The sequence below is a fragment of the Taudactylus pleione genome, unplaced genomic scaffold, assembly GCF_031769625.1.
Source record: "Taudactylus pleione unplaced genomic scaffold, aTauple2 ptg000397bl, whole genome shotgun sequence".
Classification (NCBI taxonomy): domain Eukaryota; kingdom Metazoa; phylum Chordata; class Amphibia; order Anura; family Myobatrachidae; genus Taudactylus; species Taudactylus pleione.
The window spans coordinates 1,068,328-1,090,756 of NW_028284799.1; the positions used below are offsets into that span (position 1 = coordinate 1,068,328).

At 40.1% G+C, this 22,429-nt stretch overlaps 1 protein-coding gene across 1 annotated transcript in view; it reads left to right on the forward strand.

Annotated features, from left to right (window-relative positions):
* Positions 1-11,301, forward strand: part of MED13 (mediator complex subunit 13) — a 139,584-nt gene extending 128,283 nt beyond the window's left edge. The window contains exons 23-30 of the mRNA XM_088446347.1: positions 382-605; positions 707-849; positions 6,227-6,385; positions 6,915-7,091; positions 8,102-8,250; positions 8,410-8,583; positions 9,128-9,228; positions 9,474-11,301. Coding sequence (XP_088302473.1) covers positions 382-605; positions 707-849; positions 6,227-6,385; positions 6,915-7,091; positions 8,102-8,250; positions 8,410-8,583; positions 9,128-9,228; positions 9,474-9,606 — 1,260 coding nt within the window. The 3' untranslated portion in view covers positions 9,607-11,301. The remainder of the gene's footprint in view (positions 1-381; positions 606-706; positions 850-6,226; positions 6,386-6,914; positions 7,092-8,101; positions 8,251-8,409; positions 8,584-9,127; positions 9,229-9,473) is intronic.
* The last annotated feature ends 11,128 nt before the right edge of the window (positions 11,302-22,429 follow it).

Genomic DNA, 22,429 nt, shown 5'->3' on the forward strand with positions numbered 1-22,429 from the left:
AAATTGACTGAGGTACTAATTAAGTTACCTGTGTTCAATTATGGTTATCTCTAAAACCTGAATGGTTAGGGAGTTTTGAGGATCGCGTTTGGGAATCTCTGCTCAAGCGTTAAACAGATTTAATTAATTGCCCATATACAGTATATTTTAAAACCTGAATGACATCCAAGACAAAGCAGTCAATCACTTCACTAAGAACTAGAGAATTTAGCCCATGTATTCACTTTGGCTTCAATGCTTCATTGATGTGACTAGTTCCTGGTGAATTAATCGGTTGCAGACCCATTGTTTGGGATCACAAAACACACCATAATTGGCACAATGAGTTATGTCATAGCTGTTTATTCATAGATAAACACTAAATGTTGTTCTTGTTTATAGAGGCCGGAATGTATTAGACTCTACACGCCTCCATTTATTCTGGCTCCCGTCAAAGATAAGCAAACAGAGCTTGGTGAAACATTTGGAGAGGCTGGTCAAAAATACAATGTTCTCTTTCTTGGCTATTGCTTATCTCATGATCAAAAGTGGCTCCTAGCTTCTTGTACAGACCTTTATGGAGAGCTCTTGGAAACATGCATTATAAACATCGATGTGCCAAACAGGCAAGTGCTAATTGTGTAATCTATATTGCTAACTTTTTATATGCTTGAAATGTGGCAAACTAATTGAAGGGTTTTTTTTAATTTATTTTTTGCAATTGCAGAGCTCGGAGGAAAAAAGGCTCAGCTCGTCGCAGTGGTCTTCAAAAATTGTGGGAATGGTGCCAAGGACTTGTACAGATGAGCTCTTTGCCGTGGAGGGTTGTTATTGGTCGTTTGGGAAGGATAGGCCATGGAGAGCTGAAAGGTAGGTTTTATTGGTTGAACAAGTCCCAAAACTGATATCTTCATATGATATATTTCCATTAAAGTAATATACATTGTTTGGAGTTGAGCTAGAATTTTATTGCACTTCTCTTAAAAATTTAAAGTTTTGGGACTCCAGTGTTCGCATGAAAACCTAGTTTCTGATCTAAAAAGAAACCACCAAGAAGGTTACTTTTGAGCAGAAAATGAACATGATGATGTCAGTAAGGGGTTATCACATCCCCTGCTCTAAGAAGGATCTTGCCCATTAATCTCAATTTAAATTTCACCATGAAGTTAAAAATATATTTGCCATTGTTAACTGGGTTCCTCTTCAGTTCTTTAAAATTGTAAAAACTACGAGTGGTGTACAATAAGTTTCCGGATGCACAAAATGTATTATATTTTCAAAGAAAGTGAATGCTACATTTTTTTCAAAGTAGTCACCAGAGTAGTCTATGCAAAGTTGCATGTGCTATCAAATCACTTGGTGAAGCAGATGGAGACAGTCCGAAGCAGGTATGTCAGCAGGTATGTCTTCTACATGCTAGATGAAGGTCTCCACTGCAGCTTCTGGTGCGTTTTGATCTGTGGGAACAAAAACAAGTTGCAGGGGGCCAGGTCTGTATGGCTGATGACCAAGCTCCTGGATGCGTTTATGGGCCAGAAAATCCACCACTTTCCTGGGCTTGTGGGCAGGCGCATTGTTGTGATTGAGAAGAGCAACAGTCCCCAGTGATGGTGCGCTTCTGCAGGAGTGGTATAGTAACTACATGAACAGTGTTGGCCACAAAAACAGCCACCATCTGCTTGGCCATGCTGCACTCATATGGGAACTTCTGTCTTGGTGCACCTCCAACTGGGGTCCACTGGGCCGACTGCTTTTATTTATCGCACCCACTAAAGAGCAAATAAAGACATCATATAAAGATGAACTGTGGACTGTTAAGGTGCATAATAGATAAAAAAGTGGTTTTATAATTATGTAACTACACTTGCTGATCTTTCAGGGAATGATTACATGTCTCAGAGTGTGCATGGCTATGTAATCATCTGGCCCCTTCTCAACACCTCTAGATGAACTTGGCTAGGGAACAGTGTCTGCAAAAAAAATCCTCTCACCAGCTAGTTCTTGGAAACGTTAAGAGTTCTTTCTTGGTCATGTTCTAAAAGTGTCTGATTCTGAGTGGTGCTCATGAAAAGGGGGATATATTTTAGAGGAGAGAAACCTTGATTTCTGTGCTAGATGGTATGAGGTGGATGAATGGGTATGTGCAGTAATATCTGAATACCCAGGATAGAGAGTCCTCACCGGATCCTGAACATATTTCAGTTTAATAGAAAGAAGCAGTTGCTTTCCCTTCTTCATAATTGAACAATTTGCTCTGTGAGGAATGGATTAAACACAAACAAGTTTTAGGTTACGCACGGAGGACAACCGATAAATGGGAATATCTACCGAAGAAGGATGCTCCTATAGCGCCGTTTTCTAAGTCTGACATTTGAGACCATCCTTAAATCTATTTATGTAGAGGCTAATGGTGATTTGAGACCCATTTTTAGCCTTTTCCTGGGTCAAAAAGGAAACACATTTCTAATTTGTTGACCTTGGCTGGGAATGCAGTTTTTGGAATCCTGTCTCATTATAGCCAGAATTTTAGCTCTGCTGGCGTTCAGCTCGTCAAACATCTGGCTCAATAGGTGGACTGAGTATAATGCATTTCTGGAGCTATTGTCTTTGTTCAGGTGATGTCTTCGGTTCATAGCTGGATAAGATTATTTGTTTAAGCATCTGGTGGGAAGGGTATTTTCCTGCCATTTACCTCTGGCAAAAGCATGGTGTGACAGTTAAAGCAGTAATGCTTACAAAAAGGTGGTTCTCTGATTCTGATAGTGGCAACGCTCAGCTAAAAAACAAATACTACTTAGAGTATGGAGGACTTATGTCACTTGATGTGAGAAGAGAGAATTTCTTGCTATTTTAAGTTGTGTCCTTGCTCTGTATTTGCAGGATGTTTTTGATTACTGTTTAAAGTAGAGTTCCTTAATAGTTTGGTACTCTTTCTCCAGTAGTATGTGGTTTGTTTTTTTATTCCCCCTTTTCTACAGGGTGTGGTGCATTTTGCAACCAACATTCAGTCCTCCATTAATCCCTTTTGGATTTTAATGTTTTTAATTCATTTTTGAACCACTGGATACATTGTATGCAAAGTTTCTCGCATGGAATGCATCCAGTGGGGGACACTTAGAGGCTTCCCATTTACCAAAATGTAATGTTTTGTTGAGGGTTAGTGTTTCATACTCTTGGATAGATCCTCTCTGGGCTTTGTTATATAGGAGTTCCCTGCAGGGTTGGGGTATAGATAAGGGAGGAGCACAAAAAAATTAACTATTTTAGAGTGCCTAAGGCCTAAACAAGGCTTCTCTTCAGGTTCCATAGGACTCCACAGGGGAGACAATGGAGGTAAAGGTGGGACCAGGACTCCACCTAGATCACCAGGAATATATAATACTGGCGCAGAGGCATATTTTACAGGCCAGGGGACCCGGTGGTTAATGTGTCAGCCCATATCCCAGCTCAGGGCGTCATTCCACTGCGGTCTTGCTGTGGCCAGAGCTGCTCCTCCCTAACCATTTTCGGCAAGCAGATCTCCGGGAACGCTTGGTCCAGTCTCCCTGTATACCTCTCCCAAGGGCCAGGTTATACCAGCCACTGCGGTTTGTGTAGAGTTGATTTAGCACCCATTGCAGATGTTTTTCTGCATTTGTATGTGACTTGTGATAGCGCTGATCTTTACTTTTATACTGTCAAACTTATACCTTTCCCTTTATTCTACTATACCCTGGAATACTAAGATAAAGGGGGTTAATTGTACATCACATCTCCCATAGATTTCAGAGGGCTATCACATACTATATAACACGGTTGATCAATACACTGCCATATTTCACATACATCTGGGTTGCTCACTGCACTGTGTCAGATTGTATATTTTATTATCCCTGTGGCTATGGCTGGCAGAGGAAAGAATAACAAGCAGGCTGATTCTGCTGCTCCTACTCTGGTGACTTGTAAGTCCTGCTCAGCGGGCTTAACTCCAGAGGATCTCATTCAGGATGATCTTTGTAGAAATTGCTATACCGCCCCGGGCCCTTCAGCCCCGGTGTCGTCTTTTCAGGACCTACCCTGGGCTACCTTTTTCACAGGTGCTGGCAAAAATTGCTGACCTTCTAGCGGTCCCTGTGGTCCCTTTGGGATGGCCACAGCAAGTACTACCTGCAAATCCTTAGCCTTCCCCATGGCGAGATGTACTTTCTAAATCAGTACAGAATTTGCCAATACCTCTACAGTTTTTCAGCAAATGCTGCAAAAAGGGAACCTTTTCCCTAGTAAACCTACTAAGCGTGCGGTGTTATCTTCCCAGTCTACACAGTTATCTGATTCTGATGTATCCTCTGGGGAGGCAGTAGATGCAGACCTCTCACTCTGACTCCTTATCAGGAGACAAAGAGCCACTCTCTAAATTAAATATACCGGCACTGGTGAAAGCTGTAAAGTCTATTCTACAAATGGAAGAGGCGGAAACCGCTCCTAAGACAACACACTATTTAAACGACAACAGGAAGTTTCCTCACTCTGACCAACTATCTGATTATATGAGCGAGGCATGGAATATGCTCAGTAAAGGGTTTCAGCTGCCTAAACGTTTTAAGTTCCTTTTACCCTCTCCCCGCTGCTGATTGCACTAAATGGGAAGTTCCCCGCAGCAGTGGATTCTCATTTAACTCGTCTGGTCAAGAATGCTACCTTACCCATACATACTGCAACCTCCTTGAAGGAAACTACAGATGGAAGGATAGATAAATCTATATACTCTTAAAGGAGCTATTACTCGTCCTGCTAGGGCTATGGCTTGGGTGGCAAAAGCCTTTGAGAGTTGGGCAGAGGCCCTAGAAGAGACCTTTCCCCCTGATGCTTTGAGGGAACAACTATTGTACATCTTACATTAGAGATGCAGCCTCCTAATTGGTGAAGCAGCTATAGATAGGGCTCTTCTAGCCTCCAGGGTATCTGCCACTTCGGTAGTGGGACGCCGTATTGTCTGGCTCCGTCCCTGGAAAGCAGAGTCTGACTCTAAGAAGGCTCTGGAATCTCTCCCTTATTCTGGAGATATCCTGTCTGGCCTGGAATTGGATAAAATTGTGACTACCTTGGCAGCTTCCAAGACAGTGTTCCTGCCTTCTGCATATAATGCAAAGCCTCAGACGTCATCCTTTCACCCTCAGGGAAAAGCTAAAGGTCTGTCCTTTCCAAGGCATCAGGCATCAACTAAGGCCTCCAAGCTCCAGGACGGGACTACTTCAATTCGCCCAGTTTTGCTAGAATTTACCACAGAATATGGCATATGTCATTCCAATGGTGTGCTCCAAGAAACTATGACGCTCAAGTTTTTAAAGTTTCTAGAATTCTTGCCTTTCTTCAGGCTGGATTTGATCTAGGCCTGGTTTCGCGCTCCTGTTTTTCTCACTGTCTGCTTACAAAATACAAACGCATTCGCACAAAAACTGTTCTTGGAGTAACCAGCGAAAAGAACTGGTGAATTTGGGGATATGTCTGTACCCCTTAAAGTTTAGAGGTTATTAGTGACCCTAATAAGTATTTTGGGTTCTTAAACTGTGTGAAATGGCTGTTATTTGCATAAGTGAAAATATTCTAAAGCAGTTTTTTTTGGACAAAATAAATGCTGCAATTAAATTGGGGGGTACATTAAAATTGGTGCTAGTATATTTTGAGTCTAAAAAGTGCACTTTTAAAACATTTAAAAATACACCAGGTGCAGAACCAGCAATGTTTAAAATACATGTCCCATCCATACAAAATTCCTGACCCAATACTTAAAAGTAATTTTCCACTAATTTTATTTTTTTGCACCCCTAAACTGATACGTAATCATTGGCCAAATTAACTATTCGCTGCTTTTAGCTGCAAACATTTTGCATTTGTGCGAAAAGCCGTGGCTAATAGGAAAGCACAATACGCATTTGTTTGCGAAAAGTTACACAAGTGTAAACTTTTCGGCAAAACACGGCTTATTGAATCCGGCCCCAAGTTTAAAATTTGTTACCCTGCTTGGACAATTCATTTGGTATAATACATGCTAATTCTCACATGTTTCAATGGACCTTTTCAATACTTACAGTATGTAATTAAACTAGCCATATTGAGCACAGTATTTGCTGCAACTGGATTGGCTATTTTGGGTTTTAGTCTGACAAAATAAATTTAGTCTGATGGCAAACAATAGCTTGTTATATTAAATTGTGATATGAGGTTTGGATTATTTTTGCTGTGTGTAAGATTTTGTATTGTCCCATAGATTGGAGCAGTCTGTTGAGTCGACGCAATCTACAGTCACTAAGCAAGAAGCTGAAGGACATGTGTTGGATGTGTGGCATATCGGCTGCTGATTCTCCCAGCATTCTAAGTGCTTGTTTGGTGGCAATGGAGCCACAAGGCTCATTTGTGATTATGCCAGGTATGTAAACAGAAATCCACTCGAAGCACCAAAACTCAGCTCTTTCTGTTTTATATAACATCACAAAAAAACTGCTCTTAATTTTTTATTACCAGTTAGTTTTATAGCGCGCACACGTTCTGCAGCGCTTTACATATAATATTGGCCATTCACATCAGTCCCTGCCCCAGTAGAGCTTATAATCTATTTTAAAATACCACGGGGTCAATCCAATTAAAAGCGATGCACTCGCAGGTACGAACCATTGCGACAACGGCCGCACTTGACGGCAGCCTGAACTTGCTCAAAACTGTGTACAAGATTGAGCAAGTTCACCCTGAAAGAGGGGTGTGAGATGCGGTGCCGTTGCCGCCGTTTGAACGCTGTGGCAACGGCAAAACGTACCCGAATTGCACCCATCACTGCTAATTGGACTACCCCCTACTTGTTAGTTATTAAATTATTTGTGTGAACATTGGCACTCAAACCTATAAACGCTATAAATATTCAATTAACTAAAAAATCTAAAAAATATTTTCTTTTGTTTCAGATTCTGTGTCAACGGGTTCAGTGTTTGGTCGAAGCACCACCCTAACCTTGCAGACTTCTCAATTAAATACCCCACAGGACACATCATGCACTCATATTCTGGTTTTCCCTACGTCTGCATTTGTGCAGGTGGCATCTGCAATCAACACAAATGAGAATCTCTTCAGTTCAAATAATGGTGAGTGTTGGAGATGCCCCTTGTCAATAGGAATATTTTCTCATTCAACAGTATTACAATTTAAAACCTATTATGCAACCTAGCTGCTGCTGCCTCCCTCTTTTGTCACAGCCTGACAGTGTCCTTTTATGCAAATGAGGTTAAGCCAGAATCAGCTATTAGCATCAATCAAGTCCTGTTCTGTAGCTTTTGAGGACAGTTAAGTGTTAATATGTTAATTTAATAACTGTAAGTTAAATTTACGGTTTGCTATTGCTAAAAATAAACATTTTAAATTTAAGGGAATGCTTGCCTTAGAGCCACCAACTGTAATATGCACGCAGTCATAGAATTTGTTTGGCGTTTTACATTGAGCTGGCTATTTAATTACTCATTTCAGACTATCTGTAAGTTTCTTCAGTAGGCTTAAAAGGCCACTAAATCTGTTCAATTTAATTTGCCTTCTGTTAAAAACTGTTATATAAAATGAATTTAGTAGCAAAAAAAATCTGCAGTTTTAGCACTCTAGGCTGAAATGGGTAACTTCTCAGTTTTCACTATTTCTGAACTTGGATGTGCCCTTTGATTGGAGAGTTGTCCCTGAAAGACTATTGTACCTGTATCTAGAACAAAAATTCAGTTTTGATAAGCTCTTGAAACTTACATATACATTTGCCAATATTAGACAGATTTTGTTAGTTTCTCTGTTCCCTTCATGTGATTGGAGTCCTTCAAAACTCATCCTCACAAATTTAATTTACAAACAGCGTAGTCCTATTTGACTTTTATATTATGTAACTACAGTTGCTAAAAAAGTGGGAATGTCCTCTAAAAGCAAATGTCTTCATGAATTACAATCCATAGTGATATACTATATACTAGATTGGTGTAAATGATTTTTTAAGGTCTTTGGTCATCTTGTGTGTGTGTGTGTATATGTATATATATATATATATATATATTATACATCTCTTTCGAATGAAAGGCCTGATCAGCATCATAATTATTATCTTTTTCTTCTACTGTGGAAGATGGACCAGATGGCATGGGAATATTTGATGTTCTAGACACAGCTGATGACTTGGATCCAGATATTATAAACATTTTTCCTGCATCGCCCGGTGGATCCCCAGGCCATTCACCAGGCTCTCATTACCCTCATTGTGTTGATGTTGGCAAGGTAATTAGCTTATGTATTGTGGTTATGCAAGTTACATTGGTTGGGAGATTAGAATATAGTAATGTCCAAGCTGATTATTTGGTTTGTTATGGTAATTGGGCATAATTAATTTGTGTGCTTTATTGTTGAAATTTTTTTTTACTTTTTTTGGTGATACAGGGTCAAGGTACCGATAGATTGTTGTCCACAGAATCTCACGATGAAGTGACCAACATCTTGCAGCAACCCTTGGCACTGGGTTACTTTGTTTCAACTGCCAAAGCTGGTCCATTGCCTGACTGGTTTTGGTCAGCATGTCCTCAAGCACAAAATCAGTGTCCACTGTTTCTTAAGGTAAGTGATTTCAAAAGTTACAGCCGGAGCTGAAAAAAAAGATATGCAAGTAGCAAAGGGATGGCACTCACAGCTCCAATAAAGATGCAACCAGTTGGAACTGTATGTGTCATGAGAACCGTGTGTGTGTGTGTGTGTGTGTGTGTGTGTATTTATATTTTCAAGAAAAAACAAATATTTGGAGAAGAACAAGGCGGCACTCAGCAGGCTTTCAAGGTTGATAAGAAACATTCAATCCAAAGGATTTTTATCTACCTTGAAAGCCTGCTGAGTGACGCCTTGTTGTTCTATCTATATATATATATATATATATATATATATATATATATAGTGCGTGTGCGTTCTGTACAGTGCTGTATTTTGGTGATGCCTAATATCATCCATAAAACACATTCTGCCCAAATGTGAGGCCGTTACTGTTAAAGCCTTGAGCGTTAATATTGTGTGTATTGTTAATTTGATCTCATTCACAGTCTTGTGTTTCTGATGCTGTTCTTTTCAAAATTATTAAAAAACTTGTGATTGTTCCCTTAATTCCTATTAGGCCTCTCTGCACCTTCATGTGCCTTCAGTGCAATCAGATGAGTTGCTGCACAGCAAACACTCACACCCACTGGATTCAAATCAGACTTCAGATGTCCTCAGGTGAGGGTTTGGTTGTGCTTTTTTTTTTTTGTTTTTTTTTTTACCAAGAGCTCTTATATTATATAATGTCTTAAGAATAACAGTTGTCCTTGAATGTTAATCCCAAATTGCTTTAATAGCCGTAAAATATATAAGGACAATGGACAGTTGGGTAGCTTATCTATAGTTAAAACGTATATGACCATAAAGCTTATACAATGAGCATTACTTTGATATTCACAGTTGCTTGTTTTTTTATTTTTAAGGTTTGTTTTGGAACAGTATAATGCCCTTTCCTGGCTAACCTGTGATCCTGCAACTCAAGACAGACGTTCATGTCTGCCGGTTCATTTTGTGGTGCTGAACCAGTTGTATAACTTTATCATGAATATGCTGTGATATTCATCAGGAAATCTGCAAGGAGCAAAAAGGCTTTTTTTATTCAATTGCAGGACTTTGAAATCATTTGTTTTCTCTCAAGCCACTCAGTACACAAAATCAGCCTTTCCACCAGTCTACGTTTCCAACCTTGCTTCATTTTAAAATCAGACTCTTCAGATTTGGATTTTTGCTTTACAGTGTGGAAGCCAGTTCTGTTTTGAAAGTCTCCCCGAACACTGCTAATCATCTCCAGTCTCAGTATTTGGTCTAAGATCCTGTATGCCTGCTGGCATCAAGTGAATTGGAAAAGCTCAGGAATGTCTTAAGAAACAATGAGGCATTTCACCTTTTGACTTTTAAACATCACAAAGATGTTGTGTGGATTATAAAACCTATTATCAATATACAGAAAAAAATGCCTGCATCTCTTATTTATTGTAAGTTTTTAAATGTATAAATTGTCTTATATTTCTTAACCTCTTTTATAAAAGCAAAAACTTTTTTCCTAGAAGGTTTATACTGCCTTCTTGCTTTAAAGCAATTGGTTTAAAATATATGTACTCGTCTTAATTAAAAGTTGCAGTAGGTTGCTTTTAGAGTATTATTTTTTTGTAAGTGGGTGGGAGACAAAAATTTGTATTGTTTGATGTACAGTTCAAAGGGGGGATAGAAAGGTTAATGTCCATACCATTGTGTGTGGGGGATTTACAGCTAAGCTGTAGCTGCAAAGTACATGTACAGTAATGATCTACACTGTGTTTATAAATTTGAAAAAGGTACCGGGTCTTAAATTTTTTTTTATAATCACACCTCAACAAACCTAATGGCAATATATCATTTAATATTGTAGGTGGTTTAACCTGTAGTGACAAATTAAACTGTTCAGTTTCATTTTTGTAATTTAGTTCAGGGCTGTGACTGCTTTTAGATTTGTTGCTACAGACAGCATTTTCTAAGTACTATAAGAAAACAAAATTGCCTTTATATCCTCCTCCCCCAAAACTATAGAAAATCATATTTTTCTGTTTTTCCAATGTCATCTTTGAATGCAAATAGGAAAATTTGACGTTATTTCATCTATGAGATCATGCTTGGCTTATGCCGCATAGAAATGCAAGCAGTCAACCTGGGGTTCTAAAAGTGGTGTTATGGTGCAGTGTACATAGACTCTCACACTGGTTGGTTGATGGGATTCCTAATTTTGTTATCTATTCTGGAGCTTTTAAATCTGTATTATCTTGAAAACTTCCTCTGTTCACAAAGTACCTGGAAATGAGTGAATTATATTCTGAAAACCTCACTTTTTTTAAGTTTGTAAATACAGAGTATTTACCTTAACACTCATAGTTACATGGAGGAATCCAGTTTGCATTTTGCGTGTGTGTGTATGTATATATATATATATATATATATATATATACATAGATATATATATATAAATAAATATTTAAGAAAATATCAATTTTGTTTAAGATTAAACACTTGGTGACAAAAGCTTTCAGACATTCTTTCAAAACCGTGCAATCAAAAAGTATTTTACTTCAGAAATCTCTATTTTTTATTTTCGTTTTTCTTTTGTTTCCTAAAGGTAATTTGAATGCCTCGGGAAATGAGTTGGCATTTATCTTGGTTAAGATTTCTGTGGGATAAAGATGTTTTCTGATGTGTTGGAAATTTTCAAGTCTGTAATTAAATCGGTCATATTTTTATTGATTTCTGTATGTAATCCTTGATATTTTCCTTCTTACTGGCAATCACTCTGACAGCATCTGTGAACTGTTGTCATGAAAAGAAAAAATATTATTTATAAAAGACTGTCATGAATTCATTTAGTGCAAATAGTGGTAAATGACCAAAGCTTCAGAGCATCATAGCCATAGGTGAGTGAATAGGATGTTATCGCTTTGGTCGTTTAACCTTGTGTTTTACCCCATATAACACTAAGCCCTGGGCTATTTGTGTGAAAATCACTGGAATAAGCCACTGGAGGGTTGTTGCATATTTTGGATTGTTAGCAATAGAAACAAGGAAGATTTTACAAACTAAACTAGATGTGCACTTTGTAAAACAAACACTAATTTGGGGATGTGGTACACCAGTTTGTTAGGTTTTGCTTTGCTGAATTTATATGTTGGCTCAGACATTTTTGCACCTTCTTGCTGACCATTAGTTACGGTCATGTTAAAGTGCAACAAATGCTTTTAAGATCTCAACCATACTTGTATTTTATTCTGCACTATGGATATGAGTTATGTTTCACAACAGCAAAATGAACACTTTGATAAACCAGTTACCCCTACTAGATAAGTGGAATTTATACCTAATTTGCTGTGCCTTTGATACACAGTTTGTTGGATCCTGTGCTGTCAGGACCCACTTCCATGGAGCTATACAAATGTAGGCTGTTGATTGGTATCCTTGGTAAGTAGCACCCACCTGTATAATAGTACCATGGATTGAAGTGGTGGTTTAAAATCCCTTTTTACAAGCCATTTCACACAATGAACTTTCCTTCATTCTGTCCAGGTAAGCAAAAGGGGCATTGGTCAAAACAAAGGGCATGAAGTATCATTTATTTCTGCAACGTAATTCATTTGTTTTGTCATAACATCCACTTTATAGAATAGTAATTGTGGAGATTGACTTGAAGTAATAATTTGTATATACTAATCTTTGTAGTAAAATATGTATTCACAATTTAATGGTTAGACCATCAGTCTGTTCATTGTCGACAGTAGAATACTTTGCAACAAACACTAGAATGAATGAAATGCTCAATCTGTTCTGCTGTGTAAATGCAACACAAATACAGCATCTAAGGTGCTAAACACAAAAGAAGTGAGTTTTCAGAAGAACACATCGCAGCAATGAGTGATTTCGAGTTTGCACATTTGCCAGAAACTTTAAACAAATCAGATTGTTTTACTTCTTGCTATTAAGCATTGCATCCTGAACATCGCTTTCTTGATTCCTGCACGGAAAGTGATTGTCGGTATACACCAGGGGTATTTAACATGGGGCCCTCCAGCTAATATGGAACTGATGTGGAAGTTCCAGCATGCCCGAATAGCAAAACTGTGGCAGGGTGTGCTTGGGATGTGTAGTTTGATAGCAGCTGGAGCGCCCCACGTTGAATACCCCTGGTATTAACTGATTTTCAAGGAAAAGCATGATACGCTGTGTTTTCATCAAAAAGCTCGGTACACTTCCGCTCTTTCACCATGAGAATCAATGTTTCCAGTGCTGAGGTTAAAACTGAATAAATACAGCGGTTATAAACGCTGTATCAATTCATAAGACATACAGCTTCACCTTTTGGCAATGACATCTGACTCTTAATAAAATAAAAGTATTCTTGAATTTACAATTTTTTTTTTTCTCAGCAAGTCTTCGATTCTTACGTATAAATTAACATGATTTTTAAACAGGGGTGTCTACATGGAACTACACATCCGAACATGCTCTACCACAGTTTTAGTATTCCCAAAACTGGCATGGCATGCTGGGATGTGTAGTTCCACAAAAGCTGGAGGTCTGCATATTGAACACCTCATGAGCAAAATGCTAGGTAACAGGACCAGCAACAACTGTGGCAGTGCTTTTACTAGATGCTTATGCCCTCCTCACTGACTGCTTAATGTAGGTGTGGGCAATAAGCGGCCCCCCACTACACATCCCAGCATGCTCTGCCACGGTTTTGCTATTTGGCCAGGCTAAAAATGTTTCAATGCATGCTGGGATTTGTAATTCAACAGCTAGAGGGCCGGCCGCTTATTGCCCACCCCTGGCTTAATGAGACCAGTTTCTGATGCTATATTTATACAAGGTTTGAAGTTTAATATATCATGCTCTAATTACAAGAGGGAAAAGAGATGAACGTATTGGATGTCTCTGTGGTAGCCAAAGTATCTGGTCTATATGTTTGCATCATACAACCAGAGCAGTCTTGAAATGAGTAAGATTATATACCATTCAAGTGGAGATTAGACTCTTGTAAAGCACAAAGTTTTAACTATGGTTCTGATGCAGCGTTGAACATAAGCCTGTTTGCTGCACATATTTTGCTTTTATTCTCATTTTGTATGCTTGGGAACAAAGTTCCCCTAAGTACAGGTGATGCAGAGTCAATGCATTTCTATAGCATCTGAAGGGGGTGTGATTGGGCTATAGTGTGGCATTTCAAGTAGGCAAAATTGAGTAAGTGTTTTCATGGAATCTCAAATACTCCTGTGTCCAGAATTAGCATTTGCACCAATAATAGGCTGGCACAGTTGCACACTGAGTATAAAGCAAAGTGTACAGATGTGCTCCTAAGATGCAAACAACTGTGCAAATTGCAATGATACCCTTATTACAGTACCTCAATACAGCAGCAGCTGTGGGTAATTTGCCTCCCATGTCTCATGACTGATGTCCTTATGTAATGTTACTGTATTCATGTTTACTTGTACTGTCTTCCAAAGCTGGATTTCTAGTATTGGGCCAGTATACCTAAAATTGAATATAATGAAAACAGATCAGAAATTTGTAATGATAAATGAAGAACAACACTATGTAGACAAGTGATTGGACACTGACAGCAAATAGATCAACAAGATTGTATTGACGTCAGTACTTTGCAGTAATCACTGCACGTGGTGGATCTACAGACACCCTTCTTGGCAAACTGTCCCCAAGTTCCTGGACAACAGCAGGCGGTATGTTTTGCCATTCTGGCTTGCGTACAGTGACCAGCTGTGACACTGAAGAAGGTCGAGTTGGCCTAGAATGCACTTGTCGCTCCAATTCATCCCAGGGGTTCTCATTGGGGTTAAGATCTCGAATCTGAGCTGTCTAGTCCATCCGGGTTACCACATTTTCTGTATACCAGTCCAATGGCTCCCTGAAAACATGACAGGTTGCATTGTCATCCTGATAAAAACATTTATTTTCGTAGAACTAAAAGTGCATGGGCCTCCCTATGAAGTGTTCTTGTCGAAACAGCCACATTAGTGGCTATTTGGAACTTTTGTGTGCAATGGTATGCATTTTGCTTGCACAGGGGTGTCCAATCACTTTTGTCTGCATAGTGCATCAAGTAGTTTGCGTCCCCATTTCCTCTCAGATTGTGGATAATTAAGACATTTTATAGAATGCCTGGACTCCATTTATTCAACTTACGAAATACATTCTATGAAATATAAGGCCATTGTATGACCTTTTTATCTAATGTGTTGCCTCCTGCTCCAATTTTGTCATCCCCAAGTGTAGACTTCAGGCTCCACAGACAAGAAGGCACACTGTCAACTTTGAACCATCTCTCATCTAATTAATATTTCCATTTTTTTTTGGTTTAGTGTTCTTTCTAAAGATTTTACATTTCATTGTATAAGATGGGACCATTCATGTCAAACAACTTTTTTTTTTTTTTATTAAAGATATACTTTTTTTTTTAATTGTATTTTATTTTTGAAATTTTGAATTAAACACCCACATCAATATAATAAGTACAGGACAGGTCAAATGCGTGTATACATATAAACAGTATATGAACAATATGGGAGAATGGCAAAAATGAAGACTGGGATAAACAGGAAATCACTTAAACAAATAAAGGGAAAGAAAACATACATATAAATGAGACCGAAGTAAGCACAACCCATTTTGACGCAGAGCATCAAACAATAATATATTTTAAGAATACATATACCCAAACCCATATAACAGGATAATAAGTGGATGGGTGTCTGAAGACGCCATCCAGACCCCACCTCCTTGGAGATGCAAAGAAACAAAAGAGGAAAAGTGTATAAGCTAAGGGGAAAAAAAAAAAACTCCAGCCTTAAATAAAATAAGAGAAAAGGGAAAAAGTAAATAAGGAATTAAATTAAAATCTACAGTGCAACATTTGAAAGTATCGAAATAACAAACCAACAGAATAAAGGAAGAAAAAAAAATTATATATATTAGAAAACATGCACCCAACAATGTCCCAGAATAATGGACTACAACACACAGCCACCCCCCAATCCCCTCCACGACCGCCTCCCCCAATTTATGGCATACCAGGATCCCCTAATCCCCTTCCCACCCGAATTAAACTAAACTATAGAAATGAGGGCAATTATACCCATGAACCATAAAGAAATGGTACTCCCAGCCCAGGAGTAAAGAGCCAGCTTAGAAACTGCCACATATACTATACAGGATCAATATCAAATTATGAGAACAAAATTTAAACCACATCAAATTTGGGGACACAGCGAATAGACATACAAGCAGAATAATACATACACCAAAGGGTAAGTATACAGTTATAATAAAATAAGGTGGATCCGACTGTCTCGAGGCCAGCAGAGTCAGCAAATAGGGAAAAATGGAGTATAGCACAAAGAGCCGGAAAGTGCATTGCCATAGCCACCGATGACAAATGAACTCACAAAACCAGGAGGGCGATGAACACCAACAGGAGTATCACAATATAAAGTTAGCACAGGAAATGTTATCCAGGAAGAGCTCAGGGGAAAAAAATCTTTGTTACTTCTCACCGTGGTTTGTCAAACAGGATAAAATGGCGCAGGAACAGTAACAAGCACCACACAGGAATCCAGGATCTGTATAGAGGCATTTTTCTTTTCCACATTCTCATACAAATCCTCCACTTGGACCACGGAGAAACACAGATCCGAGCAGCCACAGGATAAACATTGTGAAGCTCCACCACTCTGTTCCCTGATTCCAATATGGCTTTAAGGACAAGCTCCATGGACCACAGGAGTCAAGATGGTGGCTAGTAGATTCTGCCTCTTGCACCCGCACAGCAGCTGAAGAAAGGCAATAGATGGAGAATTGCCTGGTCACACCACAGCCGTCGGAGAGATCACCCACAGGCAGGCATCTGGAGTACAGAGGGAAGGAAGAACAACACAGAGAGAATGGAGGCCGCTGCACCAGGACTGACAACACGGTGAGGAGACAGCCCCAAGACTTCAAACGTGGCACCGGGTCCTCAGGTAAGTATTAGTAATAAGGCTGGCCAGGTGTGGAGTCTAAACAGGCTGCAGGATCAGTGAACAGGATCATTTAGGCTGGAGAGCTCAGGACAAGCTTCCTACTCCATTACCCACCAGTCCACGCCCCCAAAAAAGATATCCTCTTAGTGGCAGGGAAAACAGACTTCTATCCATAGCCGTTTATTTTTGTAAAAAAAACTACACCGACATCTCGACCTGCAATGCATATATGGACTTTAACAGAAAGAGGAACAACTACAGATTCCAAGCTCTATGCTCCTGAGGTCTCAATTAGGGATGTGCAGGCTCGGATAGGTTTGAGTTTGCACGCCGAGTTCGGATTTTTCCCTCCAAAAAAACGGAACTCAGAAAGAGGCTAAACGTCATCTTGCATGGACAAACATCATCATTCCTGGTCTCTGCACTGGAGCATAACTTGATATATATTTGGTATTTAACTACCTTGTTTTCAATACAATTTCTATCTAACACTTTGTCTAAAAACAGTGAATTTTCACCGTTGCCTTATCGTATAAGTTTCGTAGGAGAAAAGCAAACTAAAACACTCAAATATACTGAAATAGACAACACTGTTATATTAGCAGAAGTGTATGGTGAATTGATCCTTTATTCATTGGAAGTGAACTTTTGCAAACTAAATTCTGTATTATGTGGAATATTTTAAGTAACAACTGGTCTCTCCATGATACTTCTCTCAGACCTGGAGGTTTCTACACGGCTGCAGGCAGCATACAGTGCATCCGGAAAGTATTCAAAGTGCTTCACTTTTTCCACATTTTGTTATGTTACAGCCTTATTCCAAAATGGAATAAATTAATTTTTGTCCTCAAAATTCTACACACAATACCCCATAATGACAGCATGTAAAATTTTTGAGATTTTTGCAAATTTAATTAAAAAAAACAAACTTAAGAAATCACATGTACATAAGTATTCACAGCCTTTGCTCAATACTTTGTTGATGCATCTTTGACAGCAATTATAGCCTCAAGTATTTTTGAATATGATTCCACAAGCTTGGCCCACCTATCTTTGGGTAGTTTTGCCCATTCCTCTTTTCAGCACCTCAAGCTCCATCAGGTTGGATGGGAAGTGTTGGTGCGCAGCCAAGTGTGGGCCACTCAAGGACATTCACAGAGTTGTCCTGAAGCCACTCCTTTGACATCTTGGCTGTGTGCTTAGGGTTGTTGTCCTGCTGAAATATGAAGTCACCCCAGTCTGAGGTCAATAGCGCTCTGGAGCAGGTTTTCATCCAGGATGTGTCTGTACATTGCTGCATTCATCTATCCTGACTAGTCTCTCAGTTCCTGCCGCTGAAAAACATCCCCACAGCATGATGCTGCCACCACCATGCTTCACTGTAGGGATGGTATTGGCCTGGTGATGAGCGGTGCCTGGTTTGCTCCAAACATAACACCTGGCATTGACGCCAAAGAGTTCAATCTTTGTCTCATCAGACCAGAGAATTTTGTTTCTCATGGTCTGAGAGTCCTTCAGGTGCATTTTGGCAAACTCCAGGCGGGCTGCCATGTGCTTTTACTAAGTAGTGGCTTCCATCTGGCCACTCCACCATACAGGCCTGATTGGTGCAGAGATGGTTGTCCTTCTGGAAGGTTCTTCTCTCTCCACGGAGGAATGCTGTAACTCTGACAGAGTGACCATCGGGTTTTTGGTTACCTCCCTGTCTAGGGCCCTTTCCCACGAACGCTCAGTTTAGGCGACCGGACAACTCTAGGAAGAGTCTTTGTGGTACCGAACTTATTCCATTTACTGATGATGGAGGTCACTGTGCTCATTGGGACCTTCAAAGCAGCAGATATTTTTCTGCACCCTTCCCCAGATTTGTGCCTCGAGAAAATCCTGCCTCGGAGGTCTACAGACATCATGCTTGGTTTGTGCTCTGAACACTCTGTGAAGTGTGGGACGTTTTATATAGACAGGTGTATGCCTTTCAAAATCATGTCCAAACATGGGTAGACTCCAGTTAAGCTGTAGGAACATCTCAAGGATGATCAGTAGAAACAGGATTCACCTGAGCTTAATTTTGAGCTTCATGGCAAAGGCGGTGAATACTTATGTACATTAGATTTCTTAGGGGGTTTTTTTTTGGTTTTTTTAATTAAATTTGCAAAAATCTCCCAAAAATTTTTTTACACGTTGTCATTATGGGGTGTTGTGTGTAGAATGTTGAGGACAAAAATGAATTCCATTTTGGAATAAGGCTGTAACATAACAAAATGTGGAAAAAAGTGAAGCGCTGTGAATTATTTCCAGATGTAATTCAATAAGAACTAGTAACTGCGATCTCAGAAGCACTTACAATATATAAGTAGATACTATGTCTATTAATACAAAACCTATATTGGGGGGGAAGCTGTTTTTAATCAATAACTGGATCAATTTATATATACTACGTTTGTACAAATTTATCACTGCAGCCACCTCATTCTAATAAGATTGTTACCATATAAATAGCGAGTACTAGTCAATTGTGAAATAGCTATAACTTAAGGCGCAAACACTGGACTCTCCTTTACATCTTAGGCCAGGTACACATTAGGTGATATATTTGATGATATGTCATTTTCAGGCAAATTGGAATGGCGTATCTTTCCCATTGCGCGTTCAAGTGCGTTGGTCAACGCATCTTCATATCTGATGTGCTGCATGTCAAATAGGAAGATGCCATAGACTATGTGGAGCACATTGTGCAGTGTGTATGCTCAATCGGAAGCCCACAAGATATATTGATCCATCTTTCCTCTGAAGACCTCACCTGACCTACCAGTGATCTGCACGATGATTGTATAGTGTGCACAGGAAAAAAGATGAATTGGATAAAATGCTCTGACATATTTTGTAAACTCTATATGATGATTTTATAACACATGTCCCACAGTATACAGCAAAAATCTGAATTCTGTTCACAGTATTAATTAGGAGTACTCGTTCCCGTCCATCAAAGTCTGTGTAATTCACTCTTTAGTTAGATTAAAGATGTAAGCATGCAAAAATGTTCACCAGACTTAAATTGTCAAACCTGGATCACTGTGCCAGCAACAATACTAGCAGATGGTACATGCAGAATGGAAACCAGTTTGGATGGTGGCCACAATTCCAAAAGATAATCCTGGCAAAGGTGATAAACAGAATTATTTGATGAAATGCTTTTCTAAGGTGTTTTGTTATGATAACTTTATCAAACTTCTCGGAGGTGAAGTGGGATAGCAGCTTGACAGGAGCAAGGAAAGTTTGGTAGAAATTGCTCTTACTGGTAGGTAGAGGTGAAGAGGAGTTTAGTTCCAAATGTGGGGTTCACCTCATATTGATACATTTCTTCTTCAGAGTCCATAGTGTCCACAGGGGAGACCTTGGGGGTATAGCTGGATCTGGATCCTAGGCACCACGCAGTTAAAAGCTTTGCACCGGGATCATCCTCTATACCCTGCCCCCGAGCCAGCGGCACCTCAGTTCTAGTTGGTGCCCGGCCGGAGTCGGGTCACTGTTTTGCGCAGAGGCGCTGATTTTATGAGTTTATTCATTTTTTATTCCACTTTTGACTCTTCAGAGCGGACAGCAGCAGACTGTCCATAGAATGTCTGCGCTGCCACTCAGTCACCCCGCCGGGCTGCGACGCCAGGACAGATCTGGGGATAGGTCTGTGCTAGCAGGGCCCCGGGGGACTCCCAGGACTGCTTCTGGACATATGGGGATAGGTAAGAGCTGATCACCAGTCCATGTCTCTGGGTACAGACCGGAGGTGGTGGCAGCCCCCCCGCCCATACCATGCACGTCCCCTACTCCACCAGGGACTTGAAGTTGGTAACTGAAACCAGCTGCCCTGAGGTTTATTGCCGATCCTGTTTAGCGGCTCCTCAGCTCAGCGAGCCTTTCCGCGAAGGTCTGGCTTTGCTGAGCTGCTCTCCTATGGCCATGCCCCCTCTGAGGTTTCCGGCGGCCATTTTCTCAATTGTACATTGCAGATCTCTCCGGACAGCGTGCGGACCAGTCCACCTGTATACCTCTCCCCTGGTGTTAGTGTATACAGCACAATAGCCTTCCCAGACACTGAATCTGGGCAGTTGGTTGTAGTGCCAAGTTGCAGTAGGTGATTTCAATCTGCATTGCATGTGACTTGCTAGCGCTGACTGTCTTTTCCATTCTGTTAGTCCTATAGCTATCCCTTTCCTTTTCTACAGTCCTAACAGCTGTATGTAGGGTTGTTTCTTTGATCTCACGTATATAGACTCAAGTATTTGTGAGGTCTATCACATACAGTTGTGTGCTACACTGTGACATATTGTTTGCATACATTGTGAGTGTATTGCCCTTCCTGATCTCATATATATATATATATATATATATATATATAATATATATAATATATATATTGGACATGTCTGACGAGGAGGTCGAGCACATGGATGCACCCACTCTGCTCTCCTGCAAGCGCTGCGCTGCAGGGGTAGGAAGGGAGGATTTATCTGAGGATGGGTTAGGTGTGAGGTTTTATCAGTTGCCTGGCCCCTCAAACCCCCCAAGAACGGGACAGGATCCCCCTTGGGCGTTTTTTCTCCTCAGGTACTGGCCTCCATTGCGGATCACCTGATGGTCCCAGCTGTTTTGCCCCATATAGGGTTACCCCAACCAGCTATCCTTCCCTCACAGGGTATCCCACAGTCGTTGCAGTTTACTCATGCCACAGACTGTCACTCCCTACAAGGGTTACCGCTGTATATGCAATCACCTCTGGTACCACAACAGTTCCCTTCCAGGGACTTGCGCAAGCTGTACATCCACCCTGGGTGGACGTTTTATCTAGTTCAGTTCAGAGTTTGACATTACTGGGGGCTCTGCATAAGGGGCACTACTAGGGGCTCTACTAAGGACATTACTAGGGGCTCTGCATAAGGAGCACAAATTGAGCGGGCATTGCATAATGGGCACTACTACAGGGGGCACTGCATTAGACTGGGATGACAATACAGGACGTTTAGATGCCTTCTGAGGTCTTTCATTCCGCAACATGGTCTGAAAGGCCATAGACGAAGCTGCCGCTGACTGGGTCTGATTAGATCCAAAGCAGCATGCGCAGGTTCTTCTCGACGTGGGTGATGTCATGCATCACTAGGAACGCTGGCCACTGAAGCGATCAGACGCTTCTGATCGCTTCTGAGACCAGCGTTGCCAGCTTTAACTAAAGTAAACACTGCCCGATCGGAGCTGAGCTCTGATCGTGGCAGGGATGTGGGCCACATAATATATATATATATATGTGGGCCCACACTGTCGGGCCTCATAAAATGTTTATTTGGGCCGCATGTTTGACATGCCTACTCTAGAGCATCTTGAATATTGTGTATGATTTATATGTTGGGTCTGAGAGAATATTAAAATGTAAATGTAAAATGTCAATAATTTGTGTTTAGTGTGTTGAGTAATGATGTTTATGTCCATTACAGAAATAAATGAGCATACCATTATTTAAAATCTTTCAGGTAATCCCCTGATATAGATAAATAAAGATAGATATATAGTTTTGAAGGTATATCATCTTAAATGTATTTAATTTGTTAAAATGTAAATTGTCGTTGCCCTACAAAGTACCACAATATCTAAAATGCAAGTTATTCATGTCAGAGTTCTTAATATAATTCCCAGAAATATATATATTTATTTTAACATGACATCCTAATGTGTGTAGGACATCATGTGTGTATTCTTCTTGGAGAAAACCTATACCACCACCCAAATAACTTATTGAAGAAAATTAGACCAGAATCCCTTAATCAAGGATTACACTATAGTGTGAAGTATAGTAATTGTCA